The sequence below is a fragment of the Brachycentrus maculatus genome, unplaced genomic scaffold (assembly GCF_059751285.1).
Source record: "Brachycentrus maculatus isolate JH-2025_06_01 unplaced genomic scaffold, ASM5975128v1 h1tg000362l, whole genome shotgun sequence".
Classification (NCBI taxonomy): domain Eukaryota; kingdom Metazoa; phylum Arthropoda; class Insecta; order Trichoptera; family Brachycentridae; genus Brachycentrus; species Brachycentrus maculatus.
In genome coordinates this window covers 459,816-481,639 of record NW_028281111.1, presented here as the reverse complement: position 1 = coordinate 481,639, position 21,824 = coordinate 459,816, and the positions used below count along the sequence as shown (strand labels likewise).

General features: G+C 30.0%; 1 protein-coding gene across 1 annotated transcript in view; it reads right to left on the bottom strand.

Annotated features, from left to right (window-relative positions):
* LOC148303557 (uncharacterized) overlaps positions 1-21,824 on the bottom strand; it is a 165,044-nt gene that overhangs the window by 110,105 nt on the left and 33,115 nt on the right. Inside the window, exon 2 of the mRNA XM_088269770.1 lies at positions 5,506-6,371. Within this exon, the coding sequence (XP_088125896.1) occupies positions 5,506-6,285 (780 nt within the window). The 5' untranslated portion in view covers positions 6,286-6,371. The remainder of the gene's footprint in view (positions 1-5,505; positions 6,372-21,824) is intronic.

Genomic DNA, 21,824 nt, shown 5'->3' with positions numbered 1-21,824 from the left:
ACAATTATTTTCGAGACATTAAAAGGTAAAAATACAAGCTTGTATTTTCATCTGTTGATGAGAACGTCTGTAGTTTTAGAAACTTGACGTTTTTACATTAATAAACTAAAAAATGTGGTCGTATGCAAGTGTTTTATTTACATATGTACATATTTTAATCTTCTACTCAGTTAATACCAAATAAATAAAAAACCTCATTATATTATTAAAAAGAGAATTCTGTATTAAATTGTGCAGATATTTAGTATGGCAGAATGTTTATTAATAAAACAGTTAAAAAGGGTCTAGAATACAGAAAAGCATCGCATAAAAAAGAAACAAAAAATCTCAAAGAGATATATTCTAATATTTTTTTAAAATTAAATGGTAAAAAGTATATTTAAACAAAAGGTAAATAGTAAAAAAAAACATATGAACCTGTAATGGCAAAGAAATTATCTGTCATTGTCAATTTTCCCAATTCATCGCATACATATCGTGTGTGTTTGACATTTTCAAAAAGTAATATGATCTTAAAAACCGTATATTGTCACGCAATCGAAATAAGATAAATAAATAGTTATTATTTTACAAAATTTTGAGTGTGTCCAAATACTCCAATTATAGGAGGATTATCTCCAATTATAGGAGTATTTTTCATATTATTTTTTGAGATCGTTAGCCCCGTAAATGCCCAGACTTCCATATTCTTCTTCATCTTTGACGAGATCTCAAAAAATAATATGAGTTATTATTTTGACTAAAAGTCAAACTCCATCTGATAATTCTTGAAATAACAAAAACATGCACAGAAAGTATATAATTCATTTTATCGAGATATTATAGAGATTTTATAAGTTTCTATTCTACGCATTTTTCGGGTGCATGATCTCCGAGCGCTGGTCTTTTTTTAATGCCGGAGAATTAATATCTTTATAAAATTAATTAACTTTGTTTTCACCATTTTTTTATTATTAATACAATTCAACCTACCGGTTTTAACAATACATTGTCATCATCAGGGTTTATTTTAAATCAAAAACATTAAAAACAACTAAACAATTTCACCAAAAACTTCCACACAAGTTTTGGTGAAGATATTATAAAATGTACCACAAAGTATCTGTGAAACCGGAGAATTAAATTTATTGTTTTAAATCACTCATCATCTTTTTACTACTCCAACTTTTTTTATAATTATTATTAGCGCCTCGCTTCCAACGTTAGGTATAATTAGATACATACTATAAGGTAAACACTACCTTTTAATTTAAACGATTACCTGTCTTTATTATCAAATATTTATCTACGCTTATAGAGCGAATAGTAATTACTTCTTACTAATTTGTTAAATGCTAAAGTTTACACGCATGGACCATAATTGCGGTCATCAATTTATGATTAATAAAAAAACTTTCATAAAAAGATACTACCTTTTAATATAAGATGAAAATTAACGGTTGTCAAATATTTAAAGGCAATATTTAAAATGTTTTGCTAACCCATAACAATGAGACCCCGCTGGTTTAATTCGTAAAATACAATAAACAAATAAATAAAATAATTAAAAAAATACACTAAAAAATAAGTGGAAAATTCGATTCTTGAAACTTTAAATATATTTACGATTTGTTTTTATTTCATTTCAGTTTTCAAGAAAGCACGTTCAAAGTGTGTTAACATCGTTAAAAGGAATTATAGACATTCAATTAGATAAAATCTTAAGATGCATATTGATTTTATAAATAAAATTTATGTTCGGAATGTCAATAAAATATCTTAGTGTTATGGATACTGGAATCCAGTATAATTTTTAAATAAAATTAAAATATCCTAGAATAGGGTATTGTATCGATATGATACCATATAGGAAAACGGTAAATTTTATTGTTATATTTTTTTCAATTTTTATATAAATTTTTGAAAACACAAAATTTATTGAATTATTTAGTTATTTATATAAATAAAACACCATTTCACCATTTTTAATAAAACACTTGTGTATGATAACTTTAGAGTTTATTCATGTAAACACGACTAGTTTAGAGAACTATAAATGTTTTCGAAACTGGTCGCGATGAGATGATAAACTGAAAATTTATCTTATACAAGTGTTTTATTTATTTTTTATATTTAGAGTGCTTTATTTTTCTTGAAAAATTGCTTTCAAAAATATTTTAAAGTCGCCTCAATGACAATTTTTAGATTAAATGATATACATTAGAGAATACTGAAAATATTTAATGATTGCAGTTAAAAGTTTTATTGGTCATTCACTAAAATACTCACCTATCTAAAATAGTCAGTAATAAGGTTTTCATGATAAATAGCTACCTGAACCTTTTGATGATGTGTGTGTATGTGTACCACCTACATGCGTATGTTAATACATTATGCGTGTCAAGTAAATTATAGATAAGTATCTATATTATGAAAGTTTCTATGCACGCGTACCGTCATATAGTAAATTGCCTCCATCAAGAGGCTTGTTTCAATAAAATCCTTATTTGTATGCACAATGTACACTTGACGCTCATTGTCGTCTTGTTCCATACACTAACGTCAACTAGACGTATACACCTTGTAATACGAACTTGTACAAATTGGAGGGATATCGTTGAATTATAATATATAAATTAAAGACATACGGGTCATTGCTTTGCATAAAGCTTTCATAATCAGATAATTTTACAAAAATATACTATAGTTTCATATCAAGAACTTTTTAGCGTATCTAACAACAATTCATTCGTTTTTTTTTACGATAAACGCTCCAAATATACACTTTTGGATGCATTTGAAATCAAATATCATTGTTTTTTTTTATCTAACTAACTAACTAACTAACCATCACGCCGCTTCCCCGCAGGGGTAGGCAGAGAGAATCGAACGCCACACCACTCTGTCTTTGCAAACATTCCTTGCCTCTTCTACATTCATGCATCTCCTCATACATACCCGACGATTATTACGACTCCTGACCTGGCCGCTTTCAAGTATTTGACATACCTGATTGTGCCAAGTTTTCCTCGGTCGTCCTCTGCTTCTTTTTCCTACTACATTCGCTCCATAAATTTGTTTAACCGTTCTTTCTTCGCTCATACGCTCCACATGTCCAAACCATCTCAACACACCTTTCTTAATTTTATCGATAATGCTTATCTCAGCCTTACATTCTTTCCTTATTTCATCATTCGAACATCTATCAAACATCGTTTTGCCACACATTCGTCTGAGGGATCGCATTTCGACTGCATTCAGTCTGCTTTCATCCTTCTTTTGCCAACTCCATGCTTCGCTTCCATACATAAGGAACACAGTATATTAAATTATATTAATACAAAGTACTGATGATATCTTTGTTTTACAAAACGACTTTCTAAATAACTTTACCCCCAGTTCAAATTAAATAAAAACCTAGTAAAATCCCGTGTTTTTAAATAATCACTTAAAGTATTATTATACTTTTTTTAATATTTTTAAATGACTTTCTTTATATTTTCGATTACATTATACATTATAAATATTTAGAAGAAAACTTTTTTTCAATATAAAAACGGTGTTTATAGAAAAAATCAATTGCGTAAAATGTTACCTGGGTTTAAAAAAAAACATGTTGCAACTTATCGAATACTGGGTCCTAAATCTAAAGGCGAGATGTAAACAATGACAATTTAAAGAACTAATAAGAAAATGTACTATAAAATACCATCATTTAAACAAAAAACTTGTTTGATGTGAAATGACGTTTGGCTAAGTAATACCTAAAATACGAGTATTAACGATATTACAATTTCCTACTCAGATTTCCACCATACTCACGCGTGGTAATAAATTATTGCAGTTAGTTAATTAACCCAGAATATAAAAAGGAAATGGCTGATTCGAGTTCTCACGAAGAGAATGCAGATACACAATTTGTAATCATTACCAACTCACCGCGATATATTGTATTCACAATATTATTTTATCTAATTTTGAGAGAATTCTCAGTAAACGAAGATTACATCGAAGAATACGAATAGAAGAACTGTGTCGCCTACTTTCAAAATTCACCAGATCCAATTTTATAATATTTTAAAATAAATTCTCTATCGGAATGCCAATTGTTTAAAATATTGAAATACTTGAAAACCCTGCTAAAAATACTTAAAAACAGCGTTGTATTTCAAACTCTGCTACATTCATGAAACTTGCCTTCTGACCCATATCAGCTAATCAGACAGCGGGAATAAGTCAAAAATTAAGATGACGTCATTATCGGTTTGTGTCTCGTGTTTTTTTTTAATACTGAAAAAAATTCCAAAAAAAGGGTAAAATTCTCTATTTCATAATATTTTATCTAATGACAAATCTTTGAAACATAAATGTAACCCGGAGAATTTGCATTTTATTAAAAAACGACTTACAGGGATCTGGCGGATTTTGAAAGTAGGCGACACAACTCTGTTCCACTTACGACCAAGTTGTGATTTTTCAATCTGAATTTACATATTATATTTATTGGCTGTTCATCTGAGTAAAACCAGATATTTATAAAGTGTAGGGGTTGTAATTCCGTGGTTAGTGTCGCGGACTCTTGAGTCAGAGTTTCTCGGTTCGAACCCACTCTACCACAATTTGATACGAATTTCTAATAACGAGCCGCTTAGGCTCACAGAAATAGTATGAAAAGAAGTATTTTTGTAAATAAAAAAAAACAAATATTTCTCTTTTTTATTTTATTTTTTTTAAATGATCACATTTTTGTGTGGAACCAGAACACAAAGCGTCTTGAGATTTATGACATATGTAGATCCAAAAATATGAGTTGTTTGATTGTCAATCATGTTTAGAGTGGCGAATGTTACAAGTATGTAAAATGATCACTTAAACCAGCCAATAACGGGTCGTAAGTTCTGTAAATACCAAGACTTCCATATTTTTCTTCTTCTATGTTGTCGAAAAACTGTGTTTTAAACTCTAAATTGTTTGCCTGTTGAAAGTTGAAACCACAACTCTACGTAGGAAGATAAATGACTTCAAAGATATGAATTTATTCGTTAATATAGTCATAAGAGGGAGGATATATGAATGGCGTTTGCGCATAATTTAACTACATTAATTAAATACTAACATAAATCTATCATTCTGTCTGTTTGAAAAAATACGGAATTATATGTTTTTTGCACGTTTAGTCACTCTCTAATTGTATTAAATGTCTTTTATGCCATCGCCATATTTTTATTGTAATGTGACGACAAACACAAGACACAATCCTGCAATCAAATTAAAAACCTATTAGAATATTCAACGATTCATAACAATATATTTTTTCGCGAAAAAACTTTCCCAATATATTATAAGTTAAAAAGATTGGTATATTTCGTCAACTTCACTGGCTCAGCTTTTTAAAAATAAATCTGAAGTTATATTTTGAAAAAAAATGGAGATACATTAAAAATAAAAATATCCCTGAAAATATCGCTTTATCCAAAATAACATGCTAAAAGCAAAAATTAAAACCAATTTAAAGAATTAACATACCTGAACGGCACTATTCAGGAAGCAATTGTTTTGGCCAGGTGCATTCAGCAATCCTTTGGTGTTAGTGAAGTTTCCAGAATCCCGAGAGGCATGTCTTGCGTGAGCCGCCTCTGCTGCCGCTCCATGAGCCTGTTGGGCTTGTCCAACGGTCTGTTGGATTTGTCCATGAGACTGTTGGACCTGGCCGTGAGGCTGCTGGACCTGCCCATGAGACTGATGGAGCTGTCCGTGAGGCTGTTGAACTTGTCCGTGAGTCTGTTGGAGCTGTCCGTGAGGCTGTTGGACCTGCCCGTGAGTCTGATGGACTTGTCCGTGAGACTGTTGGACCTGGCCATGAGACTGTTGAAGCTGTCCATGAGTCTGATGGACCTGCCCATGAGTCTGATGGACCTGTCCGTGTGCCTGTTGGCCCTGACCATAGTTCAAATGGCTTTGCCCTTGGTTTTGTTGACTTAACCCTTGGTTTTGCTGCCCATAATTATGCATGACCTGGTTCTGTTGGCTTTGTCCATAATTTTGTAAAACCTGCCCATGAGGCAGTTGGACATGTCCAATATTTTGCAGGATCTGTCCAGGCTGTTGGGCGTGTCCAAGATTTTGATGGATCTGTCCATTGAACTGAGGAGCTTGTCCATGGTTTGGTTGTACTTGTCCATGGTTTTGTTGGCTCGTCCCATGGTTTTGCTGAACCATACCATGGTTTTGTAAAGCCTGACCATTCATCTGCTGGACTGGACTGAGGTTTTGCCGGACGGAGCCCGATTGGATAGTCGACACCATCTCTAGACAGCCGATGGTCAAATGGATCCCGAGGATGATCTTTTATCTCGAAAAGATATAATGGATGCCATTGTGTTTCCTCTCACCTGGAAAAAAAAATAAAAAATGTAAGTCTGGAAAGCTGAATAGTATAAAATAAAAATAACAAAAAAAACATTTAGTTGATACGAAATTGAATTCAAGACCTCACACACAACGACACATCACACCACATATACAGAGGCAGTCAAAAGTTTATATATCAAATGTAATAAAACAACTTTTATTAAATTAATAATAAAAATCCCTATATCCAATGGTAATAAAATCAACATAATATAAACGGAATGATAGGCAATTAAAATAGATATTAGGGGCGCCACCGTAACATACATACATGCTACCCGATTACCATTTATAATACCAGTGTAATTAAATGAAGAGCTTCGAGATATTTCCCAATCCAGTCCTCACCCCTCTCACGATATTAAGAATAAATACATATTTACTATCCCAGATGCTTCGATTATCTCGAACGAGTTGAGCCATCTAATTTGAATTTAAATCATTTCAGTTCCATCTTTATTCGGTCCATTAGCATTTCTATTAGGTCTCTATCGGAGCCAGAATCTCGACTATCGAGACTATATCTACTTAATATCTATCACGCGCGTGTCTTGATCTAATCTCGCATGAGTTTATGTGTTCGGTCAGTTGCAGATGTCATTTTACACGGCAAAAAGAGCTTGATTATTATCTTACATTCTTGCTGGAGCAGAAATAACAAGCAAAGAAACCTCGGTGAAAGTGCTTTTGGCTCACCGGAATATGAACTCGTTCATAATAAAAACGTGCTTAGATTGCTTACATTAATTTCCAACTCATTCAAGAACAGTCGTAAAGTGATGTACATACCTCTATTCATTGTTTTGCATAGCAAAATTATCATAAGCTGTACAAATATACAAAGTGTACGAAGTCGTAGGAATCCGAGCATAAAATGCTTGTTTAAGCAATTAGGAAACAATTATATCACATACCACTAATTAATTTGTAAATTATGACTGGTGGTTGGTCGTTACGTATGTATAATTTATGTGATAATCGCTTAGTTTTTATTATGGACTGTGTGATTTCTAAACGCCTCTCACGACACATGTCCAAAATCTGATTTGGGTATGCGGTGATATAATAATATCATCCCACATTGCCGGCCATTAAAGTGTGATAACAAGATATCAAATGTGATATTTTTACTTTTACTATGTGAATCCAATTAGGGCAGATACTTAGTTATCTACCATATAAACGAGAGAAATAGGATAACACTATTCAAGATGCAGTGTAAGATATGAATGGTAAATGGATTGAATGAGAAAATAAATAAAACAAATGCAAAAATGATAAAAATGTATGTAAAAATTATATTCGGATTATTACCCAGAAAGGTTTTATTAGATATGTATCAAAAGAAAAGATTTTGAACAGAAAAATAATCCTATCCATTAAATACTATCCTATCATTAAAATAATATATTTATTCCCTTCTAAAATAAAAAATAAAAACATATTTAAAAAAAATACATATGCTTAGCTGAAATTTTTTCCGAATATTTTTTCCGAATGTTTACTAAATCATTCTTTAAATTAAGTTTTGAAAATCAACTTTTGCATTTTTATATGAAGTATAAATTTTACAACAAATTTACATTATCCACCATTATCTCTTAAATATTTTAGATCTTTTCAAAACCAAAGAGACAATTGATTACACAAATACCTAGATACTACATGTAAAATGTATAAAATTTGTCACAGAATGAAAAGACAGAGGAGAAAGTCTAGACAACTAAGTAATAAGTGAGGTGAATGTAGACGCCTACAGAGAATACGACAAAACTTAGTTCTTCAATATAAATTATCATTAAAATACTATTCCAAGATAGCTTGAAAAAAGGCACGAGGATAGTTTATGTAAAACAAACAAATTACGATTATCGTAAGAGCGCTCATATAAAATATTATAAAAACTACCAAAAGACATTATAAAGGCCATTCAGATTAATGACCTCGACGAATTGGCCAACAAGATTTATTTTCCAAATATAATCTATTAGCTGTAATGTTCCGAACAAGTCCTAAAAAACAAAGCAGGCGTGCTTAAAGCCAACAACCAAAACGCCCCGCCTGCAACTTTTAATTACAGCGAATATTTCAATATAATATATTTAAAGCTATTGAATCCTATCAAAAAGAAACAAGTAGTTTCGGAACGTGATCTGTTTTGTCGTGTAAATTTTTTAAGTTTTTTTTTACTGCTCGCCGTCTTCTCCTAGGCTTGTCAAGAATATATTTAAGATTGGATGGGGTCCAGCATCGGCCTGAATCAACGGCTATGTAATCGTTTAAAAACATAGCTAACTTATTTTAATTTTCGCCATAAAAAATACTGATGAAAAAAATAATGGGATGATAATTATTAATTTTATGACCTGGCACTAATCGATGAGTGGTATTTCTTATTATTATTATAAAACTCGGGTACATACATCGATATTACGTTAAATAGTCATACGCACAATATAAAAGAATAAAAAAATCTGCCTTTTTTACTTATGTCCGCCTCTGTAGTGTAATGGTTAGCACGCTCAGCTACCGTTTTGGAGGTCCCGGGTTCGATTCCCAAGGAGGGGTCGCATAAATATAAGTGATTTTTCTCTCTATTATTTTCAGTCTAGGGTGATATTTATTCAATATTACCCTGGACTGGTTATATGATGCAGTGCGATTATATGATGCAGTACCCTATGCACCATATTATTGATTTCACTCATATTATCATTCATAATTTTAATCCTGTATGTTTTTTTATATTTTATTTGAATTTTTGAAAGAAGTGTATTAATGAAAAAATATAGTTTGCTTTACAATTTTTGACATCTCATTGGAAGAATATGGAAGTCCTGGTATTTATATGGTGGTTAAATGATCACTTTACACACGTGTAACATTCACTATTCTACGCATGATTGACAACCACACTACTCAAATTTTGGAAGTCATACATACATATATGATCAATCTCATGACGTTCCACGATAGCCCTGTAAATACCCAGACATCCATATTCTTCATGAATTGAGATGTCAAAAACGTAAAACACTCCTCAGTTCAAAAGGGAGGGGGTGGCAAATGACCATACATGTGTATTTATCATTCATCGAAGAATATCAAAACGATGTTGAGTAGATACCTCTCCCCATAGCCCGAGGCCGTGCGTTGGGAATGCGACCTGTACAGTTTACAAGTAGACACACAACATACATACGAGTACCTACCGCACAAGAGAAAAATACTATGGTATACAAACGAGTTCCGTGTAAACTTGCCCCGATAATCGCGCGAAAATCTTATGACCCGTTACAAAATACTAGTGTGTGTGTGCCTCTTTACCATATTTTTAACGGCGACCCCGATAAAAAGATCCCAAGTGATGGCGAATTGACGGCGAATGAACACTTCGATGATTATAAGGATTTTTTTTAAACCGTCTACACCAGTGGTCCTCAACCTTTTTATACCCGCGAAACGATCAACATTTGATCATTTTACCGCGGCCTGCTGACGTAAGGCTGTTGATTATTCTCAACATTAATAATATTTAAAGCATTTAATGGTGATAAGTCATTATATATATATATAAATATATATATATATATATATATATATATATATATATATATATATATATATATATATATATATATATATATATATATATATATGTATATATATACATATATATATATATATATATATATATGTATATATATACATATATATATATATATATATATATATATATATATATATATATATATATATACATATATATATATACATATATATATATATATATATATATATATATATATATATATATATATAAATATATATATATATATATATATATATATATATATATATATATATATATATATATATATATATATATATATATATATATATATATATATATATATATATATATATATATATATATATATATATATATATATATATATATATATATATACAAATAAGATAACTATTGAATTTTTTACTATGTATGTTTGAGTTTTTCAACGTATTTTTTACGTATTTTGTATCCGCCTCCGTAGTGTAATGATTAGCATACCGTACTAGAGGTCCCGGGTTCGATCTCGAATCTCAGGGGGGGGGGGTCAAATAAATATATATGAGTGATTTTTTCACTCAAATATTTATTCATTATTACGAAAACGATCAAGATAGCACTGTGTTTATATTATGAGTACCCTTTGTACCATCGGGTGCGGATAAGGGTATGAATTAATGAACATGAATTTATTTATATTAATTATTATATTATTATTATTTTAAAAGGAGGTTATTACACATTTATGTACGTTTATTTAATGAGACGGTGCGATCTATAATCGCTGTAGTTTAATATTCATTACCCCAAGGGTTTGAAGAAGAAGATTTTTTTAGCAGGGCCTTGGACGACCCGGTACCATTTGGGAACCACTGATTTACACCATTGCTTGTTTATTACAGTAGATTGAGCGGGGAATATAAAAACCACTAACAATCTTCTTAAATGTTGGATTCCCTATAATTATGACAGCATTTGTCTTTAAAAAGTAACCACGAAACTATTCAATAATTTCTAGTTTGGAATACTAAACTGATTAGTTCAGTGGATAGGGCATTTGACTGGATCCAAAATATGTAGCAGACAATTATTTTGAGCAGTAAATAACTTATATTAATGCCGTATTAAAGTTTTTGGTAAAATGTGTTTTCTGTTGCATTTTATTTATATTTTCAAAGAGAAATATCTAATTTAGTTATTTTGGAGGTAAAATACGATTGTTTTATTCATAAAGCCTATACATTTCATAGGTAGGTATAGCATGTACATACATAAGTTGATAAAAGTAGTTTAGTATCTATACCCCTCGAATCTCTAATATATCTATGGTCTATAAATAAAAATAAAAATCTATTAAGTTATTCAAAGATTGCTTTAAAATTTCGATACAACGTTGTATTCAAATATGCGCGTGTTTTTATATGAGAAGTATATACATGTTTTTTAAACAGTTTTATTTTACCGCAATGGCAGAGCCATCTCTTAAACGTATTGCAATACATGCAAACTAACATTAATCATGGCGACAGCGTTCTTCTTGACAGCTTAAAACGTTGTATACCGTCAACCATTGTGAAATTGAAAGCATTGGAGAAGCGTTTTTTTTCATTAAACCAGACTGATCCACAACAACGCGTGACTGGGTAGGTACATAACAAAATAATAAGGTTATGAATTTTTTGACATAAAAATATCGACATAAAATAATTTTAAATGATTCTGAAAAAATTATGGTTGCATTTATATTTATGGACATTTTGTTACTTTTTGAACGTGTTATATTTATGTTGTTTTAATACATTATACCAACAATACTACACGCGGAGAATATGATCTGATCGGCAATAATTTCTTATTAAAACTGTATAATTAAGACCGCTGATGTCCAAGCGATCATTTGAAATGAATGCCAGCTACAGAATATTACAAGCGTCTTTAGTCGTAGTTGATTTTATATCAAGTTCAATTTATAAACATTAAAATCCAATCAAAACAGATCTCCATTTCCATATGTTGTATTTACTCTTTGACTGGATAAATAGAGTTGCTCTGTATTCTATGCGTAGGCAGATGGGTTTCTTATGATTTTTTTACAAGATTCAATAAAAATCAAACGGAAGTCAATGAATTAATGATAGCAGTAAAGACAACCGAAAATTACAGTATCATAGTTTGAATCGTATATCATTAACTAATAAAAGATTCCGAATTCAATTCAATGATTATTGTATACCTATACAAAAGGATGCATATAACATAAAGGCTGCTTTGTCAGTAATAGGAGCATCATGAGTCAAGACTAGCGAAAGATCTTATTTATTATTTGAAAGATATAAATAATAACAGTAATATTTGAAAAATTACTGGTTCATGAATTGTGTAGCCATTTCGCATGAAAAAGAATATCTAATGCCATTGCACATAGTACTTAGTATGAGAATATCTCAAATTCTTGGAAATGGAAATCAAGGGAGTAAAAGGTTGGAATGGTACAGTGAAATTACAAATATGTACGTACTTGGACATAATTTGCGCTGTTATCATTATAGCGGTAGGACAAATATGTAGGGGGCCTTCGTAAAAGCTTCTTCCTTAAGGAATTCTAAGGTATTCTTATTTATTATAATATTACATATTACGTTGGTTATAACTTGTCATTAAATAGGAGTATTATATTACCTTTGATATACCGTTAGGATTTTTTTAATACACGTAGGTACAACTATGTATGGAAGGTGAACACAGGAAAATGAGCATTAATATATTGTATTACTATGGTTACGGATGAGCTACATTGAAAATAAAAACAACAAAAAATATGTGAGAAAACTCTATGGTAGAATTCTAGTTTGTTTGTAATGAGTTTAACCTTTTTTTGAATAATTCTTTATTTTTTAATAATTCAAAATATTTTTTTTTTTACAGAAACAATTTCAATTCAATTTTTTTACTACAATTTCAATATAGACTGGGAATTAGAAATATATAAATATGTAGGTAGATGCACAAACTATAGTACATCAATAAAATTGGCCACCGAATACTAACTTTTCAAACACAACTCCGGAATTGAACATTAAAATTTACAAATACGTAACTGTAGATTATTAAAAGCCTGAAATAGCCTACCATTGAAATAAAATACTCAAAATTCGCTTAATCAGATATTGTGGAAGTACAAATAATATAGATCAGCAAAGGGTTGCCATTCAAAAACACCCCCTAAAATTTTTCAAAACCTCTCCAACAAAAATCTAGAGTCATGAACATTTCCGTACAAGATCTCGAAAAAAAAATTGCAACATAATCTACAATTACTAATTAGTTATTTGGTTTTGTATGGGCTTTTTTTTGGCTGGTTTAACAGAAAAACTATCTGAGGTTATAACTCTAAAAATATATGTATTATGGTAATATCCTAAAATTGCCTACTTCAAAATATTTTTTTATCAACAATTAGTAGGTAGATATGCAAATATTACATCAATAAACATGCTTAGCACGTCAGTTCTATAATTAATTAATATCACCAAAAAAATCTGATTAATGATTCCAAGAATAAGTTTAATTGAAAAATGACGCCAAGCCATATTTTACGCGCGTATTTATTATACCAACAAAATGTCTACAGACATTAGCTAGAATAAATATGAACGTGGGCTACCTGAGCGGTCAGGAAATTCAGGTTACCAAAAAATATTCACTGTCAGCTCAAACATAATAATTTTTAATGTCAATTTCAGCACTTCCTAATAAAACTTGCGAAACATTGCATATATTTAATATGCATAATTAAATATCTCTGTTTTTGTCACCAAAACAACCTCCTACAATTTCTAGATCTAACATTTCACACTTCTTCCTCCACTCTTTTTCCTAATATGTGAGTTATGCGCGATGACCATGTTAAAATATACATTATGTATTGATCGTTCTACGAAATTGTATTGTAGAATATTTATTTGATATTTTAATCATAGAAACACATGGCAAACTCCAAAGAATAATTTTCAAAGTATAATTATAAAAGTTTCAAAAGCATTTTTGAAAATCACTTGTATTTAAACATTATTTTGTATCTGTGTGTTGTATTTGATTGCGTGGCATAAACAATTTTATTTTTTTTAATATAATTTTGTAAATAAGTATTGCAAAATGTCTCTTTGGTATAGGAAAACTCAGTGAGGGCAAGCTATTTTAAATTGAAATTTGTATTATGTAAAATAAAAATAAAATCATACAAAATATCGCACTTAGTTCATCCAACAAAGGCTTTAAAGGAGCGGTTGGGTTTTGAAAATTTCAATGCATTTCCTATAAAAAAATATTTAACATAAATATATAAATATCCAGAAAAGAATGTCATAAAAAGTCCTTCCAATTTTCACTCAAATCAGTTCAATGCACGCGAGAAGTCGAAACTGCAATGCGTCTTCATTATCTCCATACAAATATTGTTGAACCAACTTTTTACATTCATACTTAAAAAATATGTTTTATTTTGGACATTACAGATTTAGATTTATTTAGAGTTATATACAAAAACTGAAGCATTTTGTATGCAAATTGATAGGATTTATAATAATAAAAAGTGGGTACCTAATAACGAAATTTCATTAAAAAATGAGTTTGGTATGTGATACGAGACGAGCTTTATAGATATTTGATTTTTTACATTGAGAATGATCGGTGTATTTTTTGAGTCGCATTTTGAAGCGATTCACCTTAATATACTCTATGCTTGGGTTTCTCAAACTATGTTCAGAGGAACCTGACTAAGTTTAGTATAGATTAAATAAACATATATATTTTTCTTCCATTATATATATATATGGTTGGTTGGAAGAAATTGCTTTAAGGCAATAAACTCGTCTGTAAAACACATTGATTACTCTTAACCCGATAGGGTTAAAATACTTAAAATACTATTTCGATTCTAGAAACATACACATATATTGGTACAATTAAAGTTCCTGATGAAGATTGTGGAGTGGAGTGGGAAAATATTTGCCAACGCACAAATATTCCGTATAAAACAAAATAAGCTAAGTGTTCCGTTAAAAATTCTAAATTCGCAATGTGTTGCATTGCAGAAAATGTTTGGGAAACTGTGATTTATGCTAACACAGCCGAGTTTATATGGTAATTTCGGTAAAAGCATTAGAGAATTCGGGAACTCGTGATCAAGCTGTCAATAGTCGATTTCGTGGCTGATTAATCCTATTAAATGCCAAAGTAATCAACGTCTATAAATTTTAATTTACGGCTTTGACGCTAACAATACTCCACCCATCTCATTAACACATTTACATCTTCAAATCTTTTGTTGGAAATACAAAGCGCGAACAATAAGTGTCTGGAAGACTATACTGACGCATGCAAATTTTTATTGTTTGTAACTTAATATAAATCGAACGAATTTGTCAAGTTCAATGTTACTGAAATTAAATTAATATAATGACAAGTTAGTGAAGATAAGTTGAAAAGAAAATCGAGTCACCAAACTAACATTTTTTTATAAGAGGAATAACCCGCAAAGCCTCTACTTTTAGAGGCTTAACTGCTAGTCACAAACACCCAGACCAATTAAAAAAAAATTGCAGCAATGAATTTGCAGAATTAAAGCAGTTTGTTTCATAAAACCCTTAAATTATACAAATAAGATATCTTCAAGATATTTTTAGGTATGTCCAAAGCATTGTTCACAAACTAAATTTTCTCCACTTTATTTTTTACATCTTAGACATGTGTAAAATGATCACATAACTAGCCTATGACAGGACAAAGGCTCTGCCAATACCTATTTTGTAGACTTCCACACTCTTCTTCATCTACGATGAGATGTCAAAATGTAAAAAAAACATTTATCTTTAAAAAAACTTAGTTACTCCATTGCTGACCAAAATATCCATTAAACTCAAATAAAAATTGCTCGGATGCGGTTTTTTATTATTATTATAGTAGTTACGAAATATTCAAAATGTACTATGGTATCGGAAGCATGATACGAGTTATCCGATAGAAAAATTACGGAGATATTCGCAAAAAACTATAAATAAGTAAAATTGCTAAACGTCAATATTTTTAAATACTTTTAAAAGCTTTGAAATGGTTTAACCAAGCTTAAAATGAAATAAGGCTTTCCTTAAAGAGTATTATGTTAACTTTATTTTCGTATTAAACACCGCGATAAATTGGATAGTATTATCTCATTTTTTGCACAAAATCCATACGCGCCTTTATTTATTCTCTCGGGTTTTAAAACATGTTAGTCTTGACAATCTACCAAGTTATTCAAACAATATAACGTTGAACTTTTTATTGAAAAATACACACGTTAAGTTTTATTTGCTGCAATAAAGTTTACGTAACCGGATCATTTACGAGTACTATGAGAAAATGAACTTGAAGGAGTATAAGAAAATAAGTCGTAAAATAAAACAACGGAAGATTTTATTTAAATTCACATATATTTATAATTGATTTACTTGTGAAGGTATTTCTAAACCATCATTTTCAAGATTTTTTTTTCAATAATTTATTAAGCAGTATTGTGGTAATATCTATTCCTTATTATTTTAAGTTTTACTTGCTATATTCCCACTGATAATAAATAATAAATGAAAATAAGAAACAGCTCATACCCCGACTACATTCTTCATCTTCACAAGGATACAACTCTAAAATTTTGACTTAGCTTCATAACTTTTTATACAGTGTTTGAATATGATGCGGAACGAATCGAAACACGTGTCACGATAGATTTTAAGAAATAATGGTATTAACCAAGTAAAACTTAAAATTATTTTACTATCTCTGACATGTGTGGGTATTAAATAAAATGAGCCGCTTGTAAAGTGAATATTTTTAATTATCATGATATCTATTTACGAAAAAAAAAAAAAAAATATTTTATTTGGTAAACTAAGTCCAGGGTAATATTTATTCAATATTACCCTGGACTGGTACCTGAAGCGGACGGCTGATCACCTTTCCTACATGTGTTAACGATCAACATAACACTGTGTTTATACGACACAGTGCCCTTTGAACCATTGGGGTGCGGATAGGGAGTTTATATTATTATATAAACTAAGTACACTATTTTATTTTTAACTTAACTAAAGTAATTTTAAATTATATAATATTGTTGGACACAAATTTTTCATTTAATACGTTAAAAAAAGGAATTAAAATAGTTGATGAAAATATGTATTAATTCTTAGTGCATGGAAACATTAACTGATAATTTTAAAAAAATATAGAAGTTACAAATAAAGATTCCAAAATTAATGACTACTGTATCTAAATTTGAACTCATAACCTCTTGATTCTCAGACGCAAAAATCTTACATACTTTCACTTGTAATTTTTATGTCATTTGTAGATAAATCTGGGCCATATTTTTGTCTGCGCCATTTTCCTCCTCGAAGCGCCTCAAGTCAGTCTGCATCGAGAGTTTAATTGTCTACCGGTTCCTATACAAAATTGTACTCGACCGTTATTCTTTATATTCACGCTCGTTCTTATTTTTTTATGAAACCATTACGTCATTCCGTGATCTCATAAATCCTAAACGATAACAGAGGAAGTCTTGGAATAATATTATTAATATTCGCTTTTCTGTGCAATCTGTATGCAGGGTATTATTTATATAAAAGCCATAAACTGCAACATTTTGAAACAATAGAAATTCATGAAAATATAAATAACAATAAACCCATAATTAACAATATGACAATGACTAAAGCATCCCCCCTATTGTCTATATTCCCACTGATAAGAAATAAAAACAAAAAATTAAATAAATAGCTAGTACCCCCTCTTCAACCTTCAACGACCAAAGGACCCAACTCTAAAATTTAGATTTAGCTTCACATACGGTGTTTGAAAATGATGCTGAATGCATCGAAACACGTGTCACAGTAGATTTTAAGAAATAGTGGTATTAACTGAGTAAAACATTAATTAAAAATGGATAGATTTTACTACAAAATGATAGAATCAATTAATGAAATTACATAAATATAACTTGGTACATTTAAAAATAATATACAATTACTTTCAAAGTGATAGGCATTGAGATATGCTGTAAATTTCCCCATTCTTTTTTCGCAGATTGTAAAAAAATAATAATAAAGAAAATTAAATGAATACAAAGACTACTAAAATGAATATATAAAATAATTATATTACTATGAAAAAGTGTACAAGCAATTACTAAAGTAATCTTTTTCACGTCAACAGATTACACTTTTCGCCATTACGTTTTTTTGTTGGTAGGTACAATTGACAAATTGGCATATTTTTAATCAGACTAACTATAGTATTTTTACAAATTTAATTACAAATTACACTATAAATTTATTTTCTTATAAGTCTATTAATGTAGGAAGGTATAAACATTTAATTTACAACAGGAATAATATAGGGAAATATAAATTATTTTCAAATAGCAGTATTTTTATATTTTTTTGACAAGAATATGGAAATCTGGGTATTTACAGGGCTTATGACCTGTTATAGGTTGGTTAAGTGATTACTTTACACACGTGCAACATCCACCATTCTACCAATGATTGACAGCCACACTATTATTTTTTTTGAAATCCTAGAAATATAATATAATCAGTCTCATGACACAGTACATATGAGTTCACAACAGCCATCTATGATGGATTGAGAAAGCTTTTATGTAGCAGAGACCATTTTATTTGTGTGCATGATCCGAACCCCGGATTATTTTTACATACTAGGAAATGCCGTAAATACTCAGACTTCCATATCCTCTTCATCTATGCTGAGATGTAATGAGAAAACCCCGATTTGTCAATAAGTGTATTTGGATACACTTAAAATGTTATGAATCAGTATTTTAGTAAATAATCTAATCTACGTTAGAAGAGTAAACAAATTAACGGGTTCGAGATCATATAAAAAATACAAATTAAGTTATTAGTTCGACATGAAATAAATGTAAACGATTTTCTGTCAGAGAATTCAAATGGTCAGTAATAAAAGAATAAAATAACTTTTATATATTATATATATCCGCCGGGTTGTCTAAACTCTTCAAAAGTCAGATCAGATCCGATCTAGACAAGATTTGAGTAACAAAATGATGTAAGTAAAAAGAAATATCCGTCGTTCAACTTTGTAGAAAACTAATTAATAAGTCGGAGTAATCGGGCGCATCCACAGTTTCCTGAAGTAACAAAAAAAAACTTAACGCACTCATGCACAGCAGCGACCGTACCCTGAGCTTTCTTAGTAAAAAATCTATGAAAAACTCCGCTTTTAGCAAAAAGATTCAATCAACTTCATATTGGAAATATGATTAGATAAAGATGCTCGAAACTTTTTTAGAAAAGCTTTTACTGCATATGAAAATGGATTCGTCTATGAACAATTTTAAATTGGCACGTGTACAGTTTGAACCTTTAATCTTGTGCGTGTGAGCTTCCGGAAAATCTCAAATTAGTACATAATTGGTACCTAATTTAAGGCATTAAATTCAAAAGCATTAGCTAGAAAAAAAATCGACAATTACGTAAATTTCAATTTCCATGTATAACATTTTGATTGATGACAGCCAAATTGTAATTACTCACATGTTGTAAATTTTACAGAAACAAAACATATGTAGAATACTTGAGAAAAATTAAAACTTGAAGCGCTAGGATTATTTATTATTTATTATCAATAATGTGTGGAATGATATATTGAAGAAAGTGCGGTAAAACGAATATATATGGTGAATGTAGGTGGGGATAGACGGTAAGAGAAGACCGAAGAATATTTGGCGAATAATGTAATTTGAAAAAAAAAAACGAAGTGGTGCGGCGTTCTATTCTCTCCTACACCAGTGAAAGTGGCGTGATGGTTAGTTTAAGTAAGTATTTTCTACATATTTAATATAGGGATTTTTATTATCCAATTAAAAACGAAATATGTTAATATACATTTAATAAAAAGTCGTATTCGAAATTTGCATTTTTTTAAAACTGTATTTTAGGTAATATTAAATCATAAATACATATCGCTAACTCCTTTCAAGAACGTCATATATCAATAATCGTCAATTTTCAGTTGTGCATGTTTTCGGAATGCCCAGAAAATGTACTATATCCTAGCAAAAGCGGCATAATTTTAACTTAATATTTACCCGCTACAGGGCAGAAAGTGTTGTTTTTGCATTTCGAAGAAAATGTGTTGTTTAATTATTTTTTTAAATGTACTAAATGTTTTTCAAATGGAAAAAAACATTCAGGTTTTACCTAAAAAGATCGTTGCACAGTTAAAACTTAAATAAGTGGGATGATATTTATTTTTAATACATTTTATTACATTTTTAACCTTTAAAAACGATCTACTAAAAAAATCCAGTTTTTTGATACATGACGTTGTTGAAAGGAGTGAGCGATATGTGTTTTATGATAAGCTTTTAACATTTTCCAAAATTGTTAATTAGTTAACCATAGACGTACATTTATTTCGAACAATGATTGCAATTTGTTACTGAGTTTCATTATAATTGAGTTTCTTTTTCGAAAGGTAAACATTAAGCCTTGGACGTTATGTTGTGAGGAATGTCTGTAGAGAGACATGACCGAGCTAGTGGTAGTTAGATGAAGGTAGCACAATAATTGCTGCTTACCGTTCAGGAGATTATCACCAAGTTCCTGAGCGACAACGACCCGCCCTTGTATACTGTGTAATAAACCAACTACTCAAGAAAGCGTGGAATGCGATGATTATAGTATACGCTCAAATTATTACGGCCCGTAGGATAGGATGTTGGCTACTTGCTTCTATTAGAAACTGGTTCGTGTGGATATTAGCTACAAAAAATCCGTGTATCTCTCTAAGCCTAGATGACATTAAAAATGTAATCACCCAAACACACGACGCTGATTTGGAAGTCGTGCCACGGGCCTGTTAAGGGGATCAAATCGGCGCCCATTTTGGAAATCGTCGTTCTTGTTATAAACCATATTGATTTTTTGATTAAAATAATATGCCGACGTCATACACGGATGGATTTTAGACTTATCTATTTCAAAAGAGAAAATAAAGGCGAACTTAGTATTAGTCTTAGTCAGTAGATCGTCTGATATTGTTTTTTATGCTTGGTGAAAGGCCCGATAAAACTGTATGGGTATTTAAGTATTGAAAATACAATTAAAGGTGATATTGAAAATCAGAGATGTTAAATTTTTTTATCCACGCACTTCAATCGATTTGAATATTGATTTATTTTCAAATTATCTAAGTATAAAAACATGTCTTCAATAATTCCACGAGTTTTATTAAAAACTAATTTTGATCAAATTAAATCATTTCACATTTTAACAAATATTATATAGATATAAATATCATAAAAACAGATAGTGAAATACGATATTGTTTTTATTTTTTTTTGTAGTGGCAGTATTTGCAAAACATTTTCTTATAAAAAATATATTCTTTCAATTCAGATGACCGAAATTTATCGAGGATCGACTTTTTTAGATAAGATATCAAATATGAAATTATACTCGTATTTGGGACTGATTTGAATACAATCGTATATGCTACATTTAACAACATAATAATAATTTTGAAATCCTTTCGCGATGACAATATGCATAAATAAAACGTTTTAATAGACGAGCAAGTATTTGTTTTCTTAACCGTTGTATTATATAAATTTCTCAATAAAATAATAAAATTTGGACTATTTTGTATAATTTTAATATAACTATACAAAAAACAAAACTTAAAAAAAGTAATATGCAATATTCGTGTTTTGCAAATACTTGTATAAACTATGCTTATTGGCTTACACATACATACTAAACTAAAAACACGTTTTCAACTTAAT